We start from the raw sequence: 20,995 nt of genomic DNA on the forward strand, positions 1-20,995 counted from the left end.
TCCCCTCCCCCCTCCCCAGACTTACTATCCAAATGCTCCTCTCCAAGCTGCCAGGCTTCATATAGGCAATTGGATCATCCCACATGGCTGGTTAATAATTGGTTATTGGTATCAGCCCAAAAAATCTTTATCAGTACACCTCTAAAAAAGAAAAGAATAATAAACCTAAGGCATATTAAAAACAGAGGTGGAAATTGCCTTTTTTGGTTTGTTTAAAGCATCATATGAACCCACTCTGCCAAATACACTGTTGGCCCATTCTGTGCTCTCTAGCCTAACCATTTTCATACTGAGTTACCCTCAGACAAACTAGGCTTTTACTAAATGATTGAGGGGGAAGTCTGTCTTAGTTTACCTACTGATTAAATGTTTAACAAAGAGCATCATCATAGCTATGTTTGAGATCTCTTGTTTTTAGTTATCTTGCATTTTAGCTTTTGCCTACTTGGGGACTCAAACTGTTTCTTTTAAAATGCTTCAATAGCTGAACAAAAGTTAGCCATTGTACTGGTGGTCACTTCCTAGCTAAAGCTGGTCACTGCCAACTATAACTGATTTTATGTAATGGCCCTGGGTACTTCTATATCCCATGATAAATCCCTGAGCCATCCATTGCCCCCTAATGGTATATTAATTGTATATATTTTTTTATGATTATTTCTAGTTGGAATAGATGGGCTGGAGGTGAGCTTGTGTCCTGTCATAGTGAATCTGAAGACTCCTTAAACATCTGAAAGTGAAATTCTCTTAATTTTAAAGATAATCTCTCTACTTGGCTTCTAGTGGAGCTGTTGGATGAAGTTGGAGGATACAAACAAGTTTCTTTTTAAAGTTAGAATTAAAATCACTTAATGTAGTAAGATTTGACCTTGAATTCCTCAACCTTGCAATACTAGCCTTTCACGTATAATGAAGTCTTTAAAAAAAAAAAAAAAAAAAAAGATAATTTGTAAGGCTTATTTCACTGTGGAAATTTCCTCCAGGAATGAGATCTTCATCCTTTCTCTGTCTGTATAGTAGCCCTTCAGTTAGTCATCCTATTTATGAAGTTGCTGCTTGGACACAGCATTTCTATTAGTATTTAAGCTTTGCTCTTTGTAGATCAAAAATATGAACAGGAAGCTTCACTGTCTAAAACGTGTGAGATTTTTTTACAAGACTGTGTGTATCGAGGTGAACGCCCCGCCCCGCCCCCCTCAGAATTGTCACATACCATTGTAAAACCCTGAAAGCAATGAAGGCTAAAAGTTGATTGTGTGTTTCTTCTTCCGAGAAGTTTGAGACTTACATTTGTAATTAGTATTTGGTTCATCAGAGTTTTCCCTTACTCAAGGTTTAGAATAGTCCCGAAAGGCTCATCTTTCTCGGGTCAATTCAGTAAAGAATATATAGAGTATGTGACAGAATACAAATGCTTTGTTTCCTTAAAACGCAGGAATTTGACTTACTGGATCAGACACAAGGTTGCTCTAGTCCAGTATGCCATCTCTAACAGTTGTTTTATAGTTATTATATGTTGATTTTTCTTTTCCTGTCCCAAATACCAACCACGAGATTTAGGAATAAATGTAAAATGCCTTTTTCTGTGTGAGAGGTCTCCTGAGTATCCAAGGATGCATGACATCTCTATGTTCTTATGGAGAATTTTCCATATGTATAGAATTAACAGTATTGCAAGAAAGCAGGTTATACGTTGACTATGTTGAAGTTTAGTTTAATGTAAATTATGTAAGACGAGCCTTTGGGAAACTTCTAAGGCCATCATGAAATTTTCCTCTTCACAGGTCTATTTCAAGTGCCAAGTGACAACTTTTGGAAGAATCTTTGTCACAGATGTCCTCTCTAATTAAACATAATGGTCTGAAAAAAAATCCCATGACATTTTTCTCAATACTTTATTATTGCGTATGGCAAATACCAGCAAAGCTTTCTCCTCTGTTCTCTGAAGTCCAGGTCTTTCCTGAACAAGCAGACGGCACATTCAATAGATTCTGGGCAGCTAGTTTCCCAGCTTGAGAGAGAGGAATAAAGCTTACAAATAAACATCAGAAGAGAAACATTGTCACAGTCAGAATAGTTGGAATCTCCACTTGGCTCACTCAGAGAAGACTTTGTCCCAGATTATATCAGTGCAGTGGCTACCTGACTGACTGGGGAGAATTGCATGTGGGATATGGAAACTAAGGGCTCCTTATAGACATGCAGAGAGTCTGCTCCAATGTGCTGGATTTTCAGTGCATCAGAGCAGATTTGCTTAATCAAGTCTACTGGAGCACAGAAATTGACATGCTCTGGCAGCCTTCCATGTCATGTGTATCAGTGTCCCCGTGCTGAAAAAATGGCGGTGGGAAGCTTTGAACTAAAACACATTTGATGCCACCATTTTTCATCTTGGGAGTGATGCATATGACATGTGGGTGCTTTTAATTAGCATGGCTTGGTAATTTAAAGAGGCTGGCGCAGAGTTCCAGAGCATGTGTAAAAATGCTCTAAGAGCATGGATACACTAATGTGTACCTTAGCATATAATTTACACTACTTTTCTGTGCAAATGAAATTTTTTTTATCAGGATGAAAAAGGGACAGACACGCTAATGTTCTGGGGTATTTGATGTGGTAGATAGCTATTACTGTGTTTTACCACTGGGCAGCAGGAGTGCAGGTATATAGTCTGTTTGTCTTTAGCAAAAGGTTACCCTAGGCCAGGGGTTGGCCAGCTTTTGCCACCATGGGCTGCTGCTTCTGACCCAAACCTTGCTGCAAGCTACACCCCCACAACCTCCAGCAATCAAGAGATGCTGGGAAGGAACTAGATAGAAAAAGGAAGTGATCTGGGGATGCCTCCCATGCTTCAGTAGAGAGAATGAAACTGAATGCAGCAGGCAGTTGGACCCTGGAAATGCTGCCTCTGCTGCTGTGTCTGGAGCATGCTGCAGATTCCCTGAGCTGCAGCAGGCTGGATCCAGTCTCTTTACAAGCTGGTTCCAGTCTTTGTGCAGTAAGTTGTCAACTCCTGTTCTAGGTAGATCACAGACAGAACTGGTGTAACTTGCATAGTAAAGTTGTGCCTGATTCTTTCAGCAATAATTCTTTACCACATTAGGTAAAGTTATTCTGATGAAGGATTTGCATTATCTATCTACTGTTTTTTTTATGAGCATAATGCTGATTACAGGTGTAAACTATCACAAATGGTTTTATTCTTTCATTTACAGTCTGTTGAATTTTGGTTATCAATCTCCTGCAAAAAGGGCTGTTCTGAAAATTAGGCCTTTAAGCTGTGGACACACATTCATTAGCAGTACTGCCAGTACCAGTACACCTCCTCTCCCAACCCCCTTCAGGAGGGAAACCTGTCGGTCATAGGTAGTTCTGGGTTTAAGCACAGCTTCATCTCCCAGTCTGGGGGCAGCAGTGGGCTCTGTGATGCATAGTGCACCCACCACTCCCACTGCCCTGTGGCAGAGGGAGGGGATTGACCTCCTGCCACAAGAAGGCAGAAAGAAAAGTTGTTGTTCCTTGGGGACCAGGACAGTTGCACGCTCTGTGACAGCTCGTCACCCTTCTGCGAGAGGGTAGTGAGGAGAGTTCACTGTTGCCCCAAGAACTGGAAGATTCCACCACTGCCGTGCTCCCTGTCATCGCAGCAAGCAAAGATACAGCCCCATTAAGATGCAGGCTATAACTCTGCTACCTGGTAAGCTGTCATTGAGCCAGCTGTTCTCCCTCTGTCTTTGGAGGGATGCTGTGGGGAGCAAGAGGCTCCCAGTAGTTCAGCATTTAACTGTAGACATCATCCATGGTGCTACAGAGAAAATAAAACTTAGTGCTTACGAAGAAGTTCCTGTTCAACTGGGAGCAGTTTTATAGTGCTACAGGTTGGGTGCAGATTTGTACACCCACTTTTTTTTTTAGCAATGCAAAGGCATATTTAGTGCTGCAAATGTAATCTCTGTCCATGGCTTTAGTCTGCATTTATATTTCTTATTAAAGTATTTCAGTATTATGGATTCCTACAAAGCAGTGCTAACTCTAATAGACTGAGGAATCTAACATGGTTTCTTTTTTGTTTCAACTTCACTAGTATGTTTCACATTTCTGATTTGCACATTTCTGAAAAAGCAATGCCCTACCTTCTTAATGTCTGGGATACACACTAAATGCTTTCTTAGTTAAACTTCCTGAAGAAAGATTCCCTCCCTCCCCCCTGCAGAAAGCACCATAGAGATTTGTGGGGCAGATAGCTGATGTTTAAGGAGACATATTGGCCAATACCAATCCAATTTCCAATACAGCTGCTTCCAGCTGGTAAATCCTGTGTGATGGGAGGAGGGGCATTAAAATTTTATACAAAGAAGGTTTAGTAGGTCCTGGCAGTCCACTGGAGAACCGATTTCATTTTGAAATTGTGATACTATATTACCCCTTCCTGGCAAATTCAAGCAATATATCATTTGAACTGCAATGTATATTAGATGGTAATTTGGATTGGAGAAGACAGAATAATTGCATGTCCATCATTCTGAACAGCTGAAGAATATTACAGTATTGCTGGCATGGGATTAAAAAACAGGAATTTGTATAAAATATATGCAACTGATATATTGGCCAAAAGTCCATTACATTTACAAAAGTCTTTAAATATAAAGTTATTCATCTATGACATTTGACGTTCTTATTCACCAGTTGCCACAACTGTGGTGTTTAGTAAATGGCTTATAATAAACTATCTGCAATATAAATATTCTTTCTCTCCCTCTATTGCAGGAGCCTTGCTCAGCTGTCATGGGTTGTGGGAAAAAAATTGACAAATCTATAAAAAAAGGTTTGTATTGGCTGCTACATATTATAGCAAAAGATTTTGATGCCTTAAATGAGCGCATCCAGAAAGACACTATTGAGCAAAAAGCCTATGAAGAACAAGAGAAACAAGAACGAGCTGAAAGGGTGAGGAAGATACGAGAAGAAAGGTATTCTTTTTCTTTCTCTGCTTGACTTTTTTTTTTTTGCATACATAGAGGTTGTAGGGGGGGGAATATTCTACTAAATTAACTGTTACAAAACCAGTGCCATTATTCTACACAAAGATATGAAACTCAGTATTTAAAACTGTTCTGTTTTGCTTGGGGTTGCTTGGTATTTTCTTACACTGGTCAGTGTGTCCTGAAGTGGGGGCCATCAATAACAGATGTGGGATGGGTACAGCTTAGTCTGACAAGAGGCTCACTCCCAGCTTATTGTGATGCAAGGGGCTTACACTGGTACAACTTGTGTTAGAGCAACTCAGCTTTTAAATCCATCTATAAATAGAAAGGGTTAGTGACAATGCAGGTAGTCAGCTTGAATATTTTTGGCCAAGTGGCCCCAATGCATTCAACAACGTGCTTTAGTAACCTCCAAAATACACAAGACAAGGCCTCTATGCTTTGAGGGGATGTAGTGGAAAATGGGGCACAGCCTTCTGTGGTCATCAGCAGCCAATTGTGGCTCTTATTATTGGCGTTGTGAATTTGCAACAATGCACTTAACTTGAGCAAGGTCCTTTTTAGGAATGTTGCTTCTCCAGTCTAAAATGTATACTGGCTGTTAAAAGCCTATGCATTTCACTGTATTTAGTCAAATCAGTAGCCTCATTAAATACATTGTCTATCATTAAACTGCAGTCAAAAGCAGCACAGACTCAGTAATGGAAACAATGATGTTGATCAAATGCAACACAACTGTAAAACGTGCGGTCTTTATTGGGTAAACATAGCAACTGAGACCTTTTTTGTGTGGCTCTTAAAAGAAAAAAAAAGTAAGTTGTTCCTTCAGGAGGGAATGGGCACTGGGCCTGGAGGTACTACAATACGAGGCCACCACTCGGAGCTACCAGAGCAAGCTGTGACACGCTCCCCGATGCCAAAAAGCCACAAGGATAGATTAATGCAGCCCATCTGAATAAGATATATTGCGGTGTCCATTAAGCACAGTCCCCCAGAGTGCTGACTTTTTCAAGTTATGGTAAACCAGTACATTTTATCTTTCAACTTCCTCTTTACTCTCACAGCTGAGCTGTGCTTTTTCTTTCCCATTTCAAATTTATTCCTGTTTCTTCACCAGTGTTAAATGTCTGGCAAACATCACCAAACAGTTCACAAAGATTCCCTATGTTGCCTCCTGTCTCAGCCTCTTGCATATGCTTAATATGGCCCTACCCTCTTAAAGGTGGAACCAGATCAGGTTGCTCTGCACTTCATTTGCATATACATTTTTGGAGTATCCCAGGACTTGTGACAAGAACGCCTGGTTCCAGTCATGAGTGGGGGCTAATTAGCACATGTATCCTTTCTAGGAGGTATCTGGAGTACACACACATACCAAGCAATGCTAAGCTATCAGATTACCTTTGCTTGAAATGAACTCTGTGGTAAATCATGAACTTTTTTACTGTGGACTAATGGCATGTATAGTAAAATGGATGCTGAAGTGCTGCTTAAAATTGTTTTACTTGTGCTAGCAATAGCAGCAGCTTCAAAAAAGGTAAAATGCATCAATTCTGTGTGAGCCAAGTCTATGGTTACTATATGCAGATGACTACTGCAATACTTATTTTACGGACAGTGTTTTCAAATTAGCTCCTTACTTCCATGTGCTTGGGGAGAGCATGGTCTACCCTCAAGGGGCTGGAGGCAGGAGGGAGTAAGGAGGAAGCAGAGGGTAGGGGAGCCACTTAACGCCCCCCCCCATTTATTTTTCCTGCTATAGCAGTGGGAGAGGACATATTCAAAGCAAACCTCCAATAATTCAATGCTATTCTTGGGATTTGTAATAAATTGATACATTTTCCATATATTGAATCTAATTACTGGGGGAATCTACTTATAATCAGGGTCATCTTATATTTGAGTAAACATGGTAATTTAAATGGAGCACACCCTTGGGTAGCCACACTTAATTTGATTTAATTTTGTCTCGTAGCAATCTGTCTTAAATCAGCAAGCAATTGACCTCTATCACATCAACTTAAGCAAAGTTTAAATTGAACTAATTGAGCACATAGGCCCCATCACACACAATTGATGCAGAAAACCTTTAGTTAAACTGGTCATGTTATATAGGTGGCTGTGGAATGGACTTTTGACAATGTTAGCTTGCACTGTCTTGGAGAAGTAAGTAAATCCAAGGAAATGAAGTGATAATAAATCAAGCATTCCATATGGTACAGGCCTCTTGGTGACCCAAAAAACTACGACTGAACTGCCTGGTTGAATAAAGATAGGCTACTAATCTGGGACTTGTGACCTAGGATTTATCCCCAACTTTGCCAAAGGCAGATATAGCAACTTTCGCTAAGTCACTTCATTTGCTTGCAGCTCCATTTCCCCATCTGTAAAGCAAGGTTTATGTAGTTTTTCCATTGTTAAAGTCCTATTGCTGGTAATGAAACAGATGATCTCCAGACTGAGGCACTAGCCAATATGTATCCCTAAACTCTCTTCCAAGAGAGGGTGAAACAAATGGGCCTTTCAGGGAGGACGCCCTAGAGATTCACAACCTGAGTTGCTTTGGACCTGTGGCGGAACATCCTTTAGTCCTAAAGGGAAATGTTCTGCTATCAGCCGACTCCTGTCCATTGATGGGGAATCTGGTATTAGAATGTCCTTTGATCATAATTGCAATGGGGAAACGATGGGAAAAGACCATTTAGACTTTTATTGATGAAGACTCGTACTTCAAAATCTCTTTACTTTTTATTTACATTAGCTCCAGTCCTTGTGACTTTTTTGCAGTGGTGTTCAACCCCTCCCCCACATCTGAGGTAAATTGGGGGCTACCTGAGATGACTAGTGTTTTCTAGTTCTTAATATTTGTAGTACATTTTCATTGAAATGTTTCATTTTTCTTATTCTAAAAATAGAGATCAGAGGGAGAGGGAAGAAGCTGAACGTGAAGGAAGAATTATAACTGATGAGGCAGAACATGAGCCAGTTTTGGGCAACCCTTTCTTGCCTGTATCTGCTATATTCACAGAGGTATGAGAGTGTAGAGGAATAGCAATCACAATAGACTTGCAGTCAGTAAACATCAGAATGGTGATATTTATTTATAGCCTATACATTTGCATATATACCTTTTGCTATTTTTATGTCCTGACAATCTAGTGTTGTGTGTGGTGAAGCTGTACCAATATTAATGTTTTAATGTTAAGGATGTTCATCAGTATCCAAAGAGTATAATAGTATCTAAAGAGAAATCTTGTTATGATAAAAAAAGTTTATTTTGAAACATTTACTGTGGGATTATATGAATAAACAGTTGCTTTGTTCAAGAGAGAGTAGATATTTTTATGAGCTGGTTAAATTATGATCAGTTATGTTACTTTTTTTTCTTCTTTGTGTAACAGTATACTCTTCTAGCATAATACAGTATTTTTCAATTGTCATGGAGCAGTTGAAATGGTCTGTTAGTTATGAAACTTGAAAATCTATGCATATATGTATTTTTTTTTTTTTTTTTTTTTTTAGACATCTTTTTTTCATTTCCAGTAATCTTCAGCTTCATGTTTACTGTACCATGTTTTTCCTTCAGGTGACTTTAGACAGGCATACATAAGAAAATTTGACATTTGTGAGCCTCCCTAAATAAATAATTCAAGTCTTACTCCTTTTCTCCAATACAAGTGTCCACACTAGAGTCAATTACATGCACAATACTAGATTTTGCAAGATCATACAATATTGCACAGCTGAATATATCAGTTATGACTTGCAGATCTGTCAATTGGGTGTAATGGAAGAGAGATTCTAGTAATCTGTATTACACGATCAGAATTCTGCTAAAGCAAAATCCTGACCCTGTGGATATATTTATAAATGTGGGTTTTCGCCGAACTAAAAATGAAGTGATTTAAAAGGAAGGATTAGAAATTTGTAATCTCCTCTTACTAAGTGGTACCAATTTTGTATGCACTTTCTTGACATGACATGACTTTCTTGCATGGCATTGTTAAAAAAGAATGCAGAACACTTAGACTGTAACGCTGTGTGCAGCCAGACCTCCCTAAATCATCAACTCCAAATCTAAAAATCATTTCTTCAGCATCCTGTGTTGCTTCTAGGCTAAATCTTAAATTTATGAATCCTAGGGCATGATTCCCTGAAAACTCTTTAAATAACCTATGTGACCTTTCAGAAATGGTCTTAAAGAATCTTTCTTCACTTGCATTTTAGAATGTTCTTTCCATAATTTTGAGCAGGCCTTTTGTATTTAGATGTTGTTTTGATACTTTCTTAGAATGAAAAGCAGACTGCACAAGAGAAGAAGAGGCAAAGGAAGGACAGTGAAAACGATGCTATTACCTTGAAATCTAAACCCGAGCAGGAGCAAATGGACTCACACCGCCCAACCAGCAGCAGTAGCCAAAAAACAAATGATTGTAAACTGATAGAAACATACAAATCTGCACTAGTCCAGCAGCTGGAGCATGAAGAAGAGAGTGACCAGCAAACCTCTGAAAACCTTGACTCAGGTGACAGCTCCCTTTTGAATCCCACTTTGTTGTTTACTCATACTTTTACACAGCTTTTCCCTGTATCCATCCTACTTCTTTGTGCCACATGCTGATTAACATAATTGAAGCATGCTATTGTACAGCTGGGTTAATATACTGAGAAATGCCATACTTCAACCAAGAACTAGCTTGCCAATTTTTCAGTGCTCTTGTACATATGGCCCAAGTTCCAATGATATCTATAAATTTTGAACTCCCTTAATCTAAGGGCAGAAGCTGAAACTGAAGTGAAAGCACACGATTATAATAAAACGATTGTATAACAATGTAAAATTAAAGTTTATGTAGGTGCTGTGTTGTGTTAGGACCATTATTCTGTACATCTAAATATAAATTAGAGACACCACTGACCAGATTCTGTTCTACTTACTAGAGACTGAAAAGGCTTTAGGCACCTAAGTGCAATTCTACTCTGCAATGTTCCAGCCCTAAAAATCCACCATCATCTTACCCTTAATACTGAATCTCAAAAAACAGTGAGGAGAACCTACCTACCTTCTGTATTAATAGTTTTTCAAGGACTCTAGCACAGTGGTATAGAATTACAAGTAGGTGTCCAAGTTGGCTTACATACCTAACAGAACAGAATAGAATGGAATAGAATCTGACTGTCAGTGCATCCCATTCCAGCAGCTACAATAATCTAAAGATATGTCTGTATTTGTGGAGTTCATTAATGTACATATATGGTACATGGTCTGTTCTGTTCTGTTTGGCTTAGATAACAGTAAAAAGAAAAAGAAACTAAAGTTGAAAAGGAATCACAGAGTGGAACCAGTTAATATTGAGGATACTGCTCCCAAGAATCCAACCCCACCTCCACCTCTACCACCAGGTAAGTAAAACAGTCTTTAATAACTGGTGTCTTGGTTTGTGTAACTTTGACTCTTAAACCACTTACTTTCTAAAAATGCAAAGAGGACTGGCTTTTGCACAGGACTAAACCACTACAGTTTATTCTCCCTTGAGGACTGCCCATGAGGATCCTCACTTGTATGATGCATACACAACCCTCTCAGCAATATCTGTGCCAGGTAGCTTCCCATAAATATATTAGAGAGAGAGAATTTTGAAGAGTGCAGTTGTTCAGTTTCTGTTTAGGCTTTGTCTACATGAGAAAATTGACTGGCTTAGCACAGAAGGATGATTATATCTCTGTAGGTGGGATATTATAATTCCCTCATGGACGCACTAGAGTAAAAGTAAATATATTCTGGGGTAAATGGGTAAATGCATGTGTTGATGTAACATTTTAAAAGGATTTACTATGAAGTGCAGCCGGCCTTTTGTGATTTGTTGATGTTGTCTCATTGTGAGTTTCTTTGGTAGGAACAGCTGGAGAGAAACAGCTTCTTTCTAGTAGACCAAAAGATCAAGTGATCTCCTTCCAAGAAAACTTAAATGTGATGAGAAGAAAAAAAAAAAAAGACTTAATATAAAAACTGTCTGGAAAAAAAAAACAAAACCCAAAAAACAACCAAACCAAAGAAAACCCAAAAATCCTGCATCATTTGCACTCATCACAGATCATGAAAATTTAAGCACCTTGTAACTTGAACATTACTGCTGGCAGAAAAAAATGCTAATATTTGCAACAGTTGATAAGCACGGACAGAAAGATTTCAGCTTATTTAGAAATCTTATCACACAGATACTCATGATTGTCATGATTGTCAAGATGATCTGCTTGCCCTCATCTACATCAAATAGTGTTTTTCAGGCCCTCTAATTGGCTTCACCTGTCTAATCTTGGTATTTGCTGATAGAATCTTTTGGAAATCTGTATGGGACATGATAATATTAGGTTGTACATATGAGGCTGGGAAAACAAGGAAGATGTTTTCTTAGTTTCTCATCAAAAGAGCATGACAGTTCAATAAATACTGCTCTCCAGAATAGTAAGGTGCTTTTCATCCCTTTTTACCACTAAATTTTAAATGCCTTGTTTTAAATGGATTCACCAGCATAGTACATATGAATATATGAAGTATTTTTCCTTCTTTAGAGCTTTCATATTTCCTAAGAAGACACGTGGGCATACTGGCACTGCTTTCAAGCCAGATATTTTGACAGTAGTGATGTTTTTGAATATGTTTATTTTTTTCTTTAGTTGGCTGGGGAACCCCCAAAGTTAATAGACTTCGAAAACTAGAACCTCTTGGTGAAACCCATCGTACTGGTAATTTTTTTTTTTTTAAAAAGCATTATTTGTTCATTCTCTCCTACATTCATTCCATTCCATACCTTTTTCTTTCTTTCATAGCTGCAGACATAAAACTAACACTTTGCATGTTGAAAGCACCTTTTTGATTTTTCAAATTCTTCTTCTGTTTTATCATAAGGGAAAATGAATATATTCTTGCTTTCTTTACTTCCCTTTTCTCAAAACAAACAGGAGGTGTTTTGCCTTTTTCTTAGTATTTGGAAGGTGTTTGCACGCACCTGTTACAGTGTGCCATATAATACTTCAGTAACAGGGACAGTACTTTATAGTGATAAAATCCAAGTATTTTATTTTGGTTCAGAGTGATATTTTTAAAACTTAAACCGTGAAAGATTTTTTTTGATACATGCTGGTATTCCAGTTTGGTCCCAGCACTGGGGGAGGTCTTCCTGGGGCATGTTGGGTTTTTTTTCTTTGTTGGTAATTTTCAAATTCTAAAAATTAAAATTGGATACAAGTCAGATGAGACTTAAACAAATATGTTCTTTCCAGAAAATATAAGATATGGTAAGAGATGCTATCTGTAATTTATATTATAGTGAATCTTAATTGTGAAACCATCTTACTCTTCTTTTAAGGAGTATAGAGAGAAGAAGGCAAGAAAGAAAAAGCAGAAAAAGAGGTAGGGAGGCAAGGGGAAGGGAAGGGGCTTTATTCTTTACTTCCATTTATTTATTTCATCAGTGAGGCAGCCTGTTTTGTAGCTACAGAACAGATGGAACTGAGATAAAAGATATAAGTTCTTTTCCCAGTTCTGCCATGATTGTGTACAGCCTTGGACAAGTCATCTAAAGTCTCCATTTCCCAGTTTCCCCATCATGAGTATAGTAATTAATGTATGTTGAGATGTGGGATGTAAGTAGTACTAATGTTCTTCTTTGAGCGTGTATTCTAATAAAGGCATTCATGGGGCTGAGAAGATTTTTTTGAATGGTGGTATCTTTCTGAACTGCATGTGCTTCATTGGGTTCCCATGTGAGGTCATGCAGAGCTGGGAGGCAAAGATGCACCATGGTTCCCTCTTCTCAGCAACTGTTTTGTTCATAGTGCCCTTTCTGGATTTAAACGCCATCTAACCTACAACAGAATCACCCCCCTGGCGATCACCCTGATAGGCTCTAAGATGTTCCATAGAGAAAATAAGTACCATGCATTGCTCTGGAGGAAAATAAATTACATGTCCTAATAAATCCAGTATTGAGCTATTATTACATGGCCAGGATTAAGCCATACAGACTGATCTCCAGTGTATTTCTGACTATACCTGGGCATTCTAAAAGGGAAGCATGAGCTCTAAAAGCATCATGGATGACACTGAAATGTGTTATCAGCTCGATAGCATCTCTCTCACCAAGGCTTATTCTACCAGAGCACAAGCAACATTCTGCTTCCTTCTTCGGGAATACTCCGTTGTATCAGTTGGCAAGGCTGGCTGTACAGTAGAGCTAATTTACTGCTGTTTTTTTGATTAAGAGGTGCAGTCACATGCCAAGTTTAGAAGAGCTGTACTTTAGTTGGTGTTTAATTGATATGGTGAAACTTTACCACTTCTGTTGGGAGGGTGTACTGGTTGCCAGTCCTGTGTAGTGGGATTAACACTTGTACACACTCAAGCAAGAAAGAATTGAATAGGAAGGCTACTTTACCCTTTAGAAACAAAGTAGTTCTTTGAGTTGTTCTGATCAGGATAGGTTCTTCAACAGGGCCCCTGTCACTATTCACTAACAAGACTTCAGATTGAGGAATCTTTAGCAGACCACCTACTAAACTTGTGCACAGTGGCTACTTTCTGAAGTGTTTTGTTTCCCTGTCACAGTCAAAACGTGCATTAGGGGAAAAATTGAAAGGATATTTTAGCTCTACTGACAAACTGAAAGTGATCAACCTCTTTACAAAAGTGAATTCTGTAGCATTAGTACATTTATGTTAATAAAATACCATAATAGTAGATGTTCTTTCAGTATTCCCATTCACTTTTCTTGGAGTCTTTATGTAGAACACAACAATTCCTTGAATTATTTTTCTGTCTTCTTTTTTTTAATGTTTGGAATTTTTACAAGTGTAGTTGAAATACAGTACTGTGCTGGTATATAACGATAGAAATATCAGAGTAATTTGCAGTAAAAGAAACTCTCAGGTCTCTGGTTGTAATGCAGCTTTAGTGTTATCAGAGACGTATGATTTTTCTTTAAAGCTCATTTTAAAATTCATATTCAGTTAATGTGAGTGTTAACAATCAGGATGTTTTTATCTTACCATTTTTGCGTGATTCAGAATGGAGGGTTTTTTTGTGCTAGATGTTTAGGCTGAACTAATAGGCAATCTGCCAATGATATAGAACTTTAATTATACAATTATTTAAATTAAAGATTGTACTTTTGCCAGCAATGCAGGTAGCTGTAGCATAAGACTTAAAAATGAGTGTTGCTTATATCTACTGAAGAATATACTTGTAAGGATGTATAAATTTCTTCAGGTACAGGGGCTAAAGTTTCCTTTGCAACTCCATGCTTTTGGAAATTATTTTATAGTTACCTGGATTATAACGGCAATATCTTAAGGTATGGGGACACATAATACACAGGCCAGATTAAATGTGGTTTTAACCTGAAATGGACAGGTGTAAAAGCGCGTTAAACTTGTTTTCAAGCCATCTGGAATACTTCATAAGTGTACTTGGAAAATCAAGTACTCTACTGAATGGGTTCAGTGTTATGTGTGGACACTAAGTGTTCCTTGATATAGGTTTGGCAAATCACACTGCATCCCTCCTTACCCCCCAGCTGCTGCAACTGGCCCGTTTGGTACATAGCCAGAGCTCCACTCACTGTTCCTTTTCTTTTTTTTTTTCCATTTGCACTTCTCATTGATGAGCTTCCTTGTGCTGCTTGTTCAGTAAAAGCTCTATCTAACAACCAGCTGTGTCTTCACTGCCTACTTGATTACAGCCCCTCATCATGCCCCCCTCATCTCCAGAAACCTGAAGGCATGAGTCCAAACATCCGTCCCCCAGCCATCCTGAAGCAGGCAAGCACGGTGCAGATTTCAGTCAAGTGCAGGCTATTGAAATTTATTTAACTCATGTTTAGGAGAGAAGGGCAGGCAGAAAAGTGCAGACATCCCCAGCCACAGGTCATCCAGTCCCTGAGGTCCCCAAATTATGGATGCAAGCACCTCATTCCCCCAACCTACCCAGTCTAGTGCATGCTGGGTTGTTATCTCCCTTCCCCAGTTGTTGGAGCCACAGCACTTCAACACCTAAAACAGTGGTCACCACCAATGGATCTTGATCCACCAGTAGATCTCAGAGCCTCTTGGAGTCAGTCCGAGGCTGGGGTGGGGGGCTGAGTGCTCACGTGCATGCATAGGCACGCCCCTGCCCAGCTGGTCAGTCTGTGGAGGGAAGGATTGGGGGCTAGATCGAGGTCCCTGTGCTGAATGACAGTATGGTAGAGGCAAAAACAGGGGTAAGTAGAGTGGGGCCTCGGCCGGGTGGGACTTACCTACTGGGGAGGCATGCCCCCAAATAATTTTTTTATCCCTCTGCCTCAATCTGCCCCCTTTTCCCTCCCCACAGATTTACCTGCTAGGTGGTGATAGTGGTGGGGGGTGGCAGCAGTGGCACATGATAGATTTTGGGTTGCTTTTAAATGCTAAAGGTGATCTCCTACTTAAAGGCTGGAGACCACTGGCCTAAAGGTAACAGCTCTACCTGGAACACCTTGAGCACTGTGCATGTGGCCACTTCTGACCTGCAGCAGTTGTGACCTGATTACCCATCAGTGACACTTGGGAACAGTTCAGTTCTGTGTGTCTGTACCCTTTGAAGTTTTCATTTACCCTATTATAATTAACAGTGGTTCTGTCAGCATTATGGGCTTGCTTCTTTTTCTCACGTTTCTATACAACTGGAGTAGCTCCATTGAAACCAATGGATTTACACCAGTGTAAAACTTAATCCAGTATTTGTTTGGGGTTTCCCACCCTCCCCAAAAGCACTACATAGCCACAAAGCATAAAATTAAGGTCTTATTCTGAAAAACATTTATTACATAACTTAAAGAAAAGTCTAATCAATATTAATTCACTTGCTGTTGTCAGTTATCGATTGCGATCACTACTTTAAAAGAAACCGTTACATCTAGAGATGAAAAAAATATGAAATGCAGTATATTTACTGTGTCCCTTGGACAGCTGTGATAAAATCTTGTGGCAGGCTATAATGTATTTAAGACTTTTAAATTTAAGTGGCATAAACAAGAAAACTGCATTTAAGGCGAAGGATTCAAAAAGTTGCTTGTACATTTTTTTTCTGTCTGTGTCCTGTTACCAACCATATTTGACATTTTTGTTTTGTTTGTGAAGTGTTTTGTGTGTGTCAGTCTGTATGCAACCTTGTATTAATAACAAGTGTTTGTCTAAGGATACCTTTCCTCTTTTCTGGCATGCTTGCTACCTTGGTTTTGGAAATGCAATTTTTCTACCTCAAACTCTGTTGTCAAGAGCAGGCATATTTTATTACTGGATAAAAATAATTAACATATCCCATTCAGAGGGCTAGCATGGTTTTTGTGAGAACTGAAATACAGGTGGTCTTAGACTCTTGGAAACTTCTTGGACTTAAGTTTACTGTTGTGAGCCTTTATTCTCATCTATTTATGTTTGCTTGTGTAACTCACTGCTGTTTCTTAGTGAGCCATTTGTACATGTAGGAGCAATGCAGTCTTTACCACAGTATCTGTTCTAAGTTTGGCTACTTCTCTAATCAGATTACGAACACATTCTGAGCGTCCCGTTATCAATTTGTAAGCCCACATCTTGCTAGATGCAATATTTAATAATGAGAGTAGCCTAGCTTTGGGTCAACAGAACTGCTCCGCACTTAGAATTATATCCTTCTTACAAGATTTCACCCTAAAACTAGTCTGCCTGGCTTTTGTAAGGAGAGCAGGAATTTAGTCAGTGCAATCCAGCTTAAAGGAGGAGGAGGTACATTAACAGATGCAATAAATTCTATACTAACTTGTTTTTCTTCTCTCATGTTTCTTAAATAGATTTCTATGGGAAGCCTCTACCCCCACTGACTGTACGGCAAAGACCCAACAGTGATACCCATGATGTCATTTCTTAATCGGATCACGTGCAGCATTTTAAAAGCATAATTCTAAAATTATAATATAAGCAATTCTCGTGCTAGAAGAAAAATTGGATGTTGTTTAACAAGTTGCAGTGAGATGAGACCATAAAATTCCAGGGAGATTTCAGCTGCAAGTTAATTCTACCAGACTTAATTGACTAGAACCTCTACTTGACATATCAGTTACTGTTCACATTCTCACCAGCTTTTCTTCAGGGGTTAACATGGAGACAGATGACAGATATTTTGAGAAACTTTGCATGCATAAAGCATTTGGGATCAGTTTGGTACTCTTGAGTCTATTTGCCAGAATAGGCAGCCTTGAAGAAAAATACCTTGTAGACTAAATGCAGTTGAATTACATGTGTACATCAAGACCATTCTTCAGATGCTGTGTAGTAATCAGTATTTTTACAGCTGGTAATTTTAAAGCATTTTGTAAGATGCATGCATGTTAGGGTGGATATGGGGGAGACCTATACAATAAATATTAACTATATTTTTATATTTTTTTTTATATTTCATTTTGGAATTTGAGTCAACATGAATGCCTGTTACTTACCATCACACTGGTGTCTAGAAAGTTTTGAAAATGTGATAGCTGTATATGGAGGATATGCTTTACTCTTACATTTACCTTGAGATAGCAATACATTTTGCTTGGGTTTTATATCACAAGTCCTAAATACTCATATATTGTCCTTCTGGCAGTCTACAGGGTTTTTAAGATTAATGGGTTATATCCAGAATTATGTTATGAATGAATTTGTTTAAAAGTTTTGTTACTGATTTGTTTTCCCTAGTTTTGCTATATGAGTTTGGTACACAGAGTAAATCTGATTTAAAAACTCTTACCTGAATATTTTATTCTCTGCTATAGAACATTAGAAGATTGTACACTGTAGAACTTCTTTGCACTATTTTGCACTGAGAATCCTGGTGGAATCTTTTACCACGTGTATATTCAATAAGCTTTATTTAGAAAACACTAAAATACTATTTGGGGAAAAGTTGGAGCAGAGATTTTTGAGCCATCGTAATGAGTCTAGTACATTTTTCCAAATAATGTATCCCTTGCATAATAAAGTAGTTATGTGTAAACCCTGAAAGATAGAGTTGGTTTTACTGTGGTTCACATAGTTGGTGTAAGCTTGTGGTCTGATGGAGGGGGAGCATGTGGAGGAGGGTCATTGCTATCCATTTGAGTAATTTTACCACTTAGCTGCTGTTGACTGAAGAACCTTGCTATAGTACAATGCTATAGTAAGTGTGAATGTGCTTGTGCAATGAGAGTACAGGTCGTAAATTAAAGGATTTTGGTGGCTTCTCTGTTGCAATGCCAGTTTTCCATTATGTATATTAGCAAAAAAAAATAGTCGTCAGTACAAATGAAGTGAAAATATTTATCAGCTATTTAAAATTTTGGTAGTATTGTATTTTGTTTTAGCCAAAGAATTGTGTTTAAAGTTAATGGGAGTAATGCTCTCTTAGCACCTCAAGCAGGACTTTTTTTATGTTTCTGAAATATTGTATTTTAATGAAGACAATTGCTAACATTAAAAAATAACACTGGAAAGGGACAATATTCAAATTCACTGAGTTACTGTAAGTATGAAAGAGTTTGAATGTGACTGGGAGTAATACATGTATGCTTCTCTGGTGTTCTAATTCAGTGACAGAGTTCTGTTTGGGTAAATATTACTTTGGCTTCGTTTTGCTCACTTGCAATAAGCAGGTCTTAATATTTAGAAATTTCTTAAAAGTTTACATAAAGACGATTGTACTATATTTAGCTATGTGATAATACATATGTAGTTGGCTGAGAAGGGCATCTATTGTGTGTTTTCCATTTTTCTGTCTTTTCAGCTTTCTGTCATCTTTTAGAAATTTTTCTTTTTACCCTTATGAAACAGCAATTGAATTCCTGACAGCTCTTTTCAAATAAAACCAAAAACAAAAGTTTCAAGGAAACTTAACCACAGAGAAAGTTGGTATGGTAACTAAATTGGAGCGACTTAAACTGAAAATGCTAATATTTTTTCATAATTTTTTTCAGCTATTATTGATAAATTTATGTTGATATGAGACCAAAGTGCTGGAAATATTTTTTCATAAAGTTTTGTATATGAAAATGTACTGTAAGTTATCTATTACATTGTTCTCTTTCTTACTTTATATTGCACAGGCTTTCTATTTGCTAGGAATCATATTTATGTACAGAATAAAACCAATGTATAGAATCAGCGTGTTTTCATTATATTATCCAATATACTTTTCTTCAGATGTAAATACAGTAAAACCTCACAAATTCTTGGCCATGATTGAACCTGACTTCTACAGCTGAATTTTATGAATCAAAGATTAAAAAAAAAAAAAAAAAAAGCAAATAAAAAAATTATTTTGATAATTGGAGTTTTAGCTTTACTGTTTCATGTAGTACTGGTACATCCCAGACTATTATGTGAAAATACACTTTTTTTTAATGATATGATAAAAGGCTTTCCTTTTGCACTTAATTTTAGAGAAGTGAGGCAGTGCTGCCACTTTTCATTGGGTTATAATCTGTGCAAATTGGAGGCTGTACTATATTTCAGTATCTATACTCGGTGTTTTGTATTTGAACCGTATGCATTTATTCAACTGTTAAGACTACTTGCACTTAAATGCATGAATGATGCACACTTGAAAATGTCCTGTTGGAGAAAGGAGACAGGTAAGACCTGTCTATACAACATTTTAACTTTGTTATGGAAAAAGAAATTATTTTATGGAAAAAGAAACTATTTTAAAAGTAAGTGAACTAAAGCCATTTGAATGCTTCAGAGACACAGGAATAGTATGGGTGAATGTGCTGGATTCATATTTTTTTAATGCTTCAGAAATACAATATATTCTCTTTCTGCTCTCCCCCCCCCACACACACACACACACACTTTGCCCAAATAAAGGACCAGCAAATGGTGAAGGAAGTTTACTGAAGTATCAAACATTTCTTGAACTTAAATAATACTTTGAATAATGTAACAATTTTAGGAGCTCCCTAATTTATGTGAGACTTTGAGAAATACTCTGCAATAAGCTGCAAAAATAGTAAGACAGCTGGTGTGAGGTTACTTAGGGTTATCATAGGTTAAAAAGAACAGAACAGTGTGAAGAAACCTTGTGCTGTTTTTCTTCTCTCTCTGTCCATCACAATCCTGTATATTCTGACTGCATTGCTTCTGGGCATAGTGGTGCCACTTAGACAACCTTGCTGGATTACATTTGAGAGTATCCTTGGGTTCCTTTTATCAGTAGCCCTGATGGGCATTTTTCTGCTGTCACTGGAAAATTTGAATATTTTAATTTAAAAGTTCCATATGGTAACTGCAGGGCACTGATTTCACAATGGCCATCTTCTTGACTGCCAGCTTTGTAGTTAATTCAGCTTAGGGTGCTTTATTACCTCAAACAGGAAACACCTTTGGGTTATTTCAGTAGCAACTCTCTGTAATATGAGTTCTAAGTTTTAGAAGTGAATTAAAAAAAACTAATAAAAATTTACCTTGGGACAGAGGAATGTTCAAGACCTTTCTCTGTAGTTTGGGCTCTCTCTGCTCTCTTGCTTAAGGACTGCTCTGACAATTGCTGGGGGGGGTAAAAAAGTCAATGTTCCACAGCAGACTTATTAAGAGAAGGTGCTGTGCAAGGAAAGTCTGTCCTACCTGCTCCTGTGTGAGTATGGGGTTCACTTCACTTCAGTGTACTTGATTTTTGCATACATACTCAGGGGAAAGACTGAATATGACTGCTTTTCAGAAATGAAGTGACACACTCCGGGTCATAATAAGCTGAGAAACTGCAGAAGGATAAGGGTTATAAAAGCTCTCAATATTGAGGACCTGATCACAATGTAGTCAGTGGGAATCTTTAATATGAGCTAGGATTAGGCAAACAAGTCACTTAAAAAAAAATCCAAACTCTCAGAAAAGGGAATCTAGACATTCACTTAGAACCTTTTAAAAAAAAATGAATAGTGGTAATGACATCTAATGCAATAAAGAGTGTTTTGTGCTCTGAATTGCTAAAGTAAGCATCTGTT

General features: G+C 38.0%; 1 protein-coding gene across 5 annotated transcripts in view; it reads left to right on the forward strand.

The window, feature by feature from the left end:
- ARL13B (ADP ribosylation factor like GTPase 13B) overlaps positions 1–19,154 on the forward strand; it is a 68,493-nt gene extending 49,339 nt beyond the window's left edge. For 3 of the 5 annotated variants that reach the window (XM_019528664.1, XM_019528665.1, XM_019528668.1), the window contains 6 exons: positions 4,768–4,970; positions 7,901–8,015; positions 9,277–9,511; positions 10,275–10,388; positions 11,664–11,732; positions 16,832–19,154. In XM_019528664.1, coding sequence (XP_019384209.1) covers positions 4,768–4,970; positions 7,901–8,015; positions 9,277–9,511; positions 10,275–10,388; positions 11,664–11,732; positions 16,832–16,908 — 813 coding nt within the window. In that variant the 3' untranslated portion in view covers positions 16,909–19,154. Of the gene's footprint in view, positions 1–4,767; positions 4,971–7,900; positions 8,016–9,276; positions 9,512–10,274; positions 10,389–11,663; positions 11,733–12,355; positions 12,378–16,831 lie in introns of those variants that run through there. The other 2 variants (XM_019528666.1, XM_019528667.1) reach the window with 2 other exon arrangements.
- The last annotated feature ends 1,841 nt before the right edge of the window (positions 19,155–20,995 follow it).

This window comes from Crocodylus porosus, unplaced genomic scaffold (assembly GCF_001723895.1).
Source record: "Crocodylus porosus isolate Cpor-Errol unplaced genomic scaffold, CroPor_comp1, whole genome shotgun sequence".
NCBI classification, from domain to species: domain Eukaryota; kingdom Metazoa; phylum Chordata; order Crocodylia; family Crocodylidae; genus Crocodylus; species Crocodylus porosus.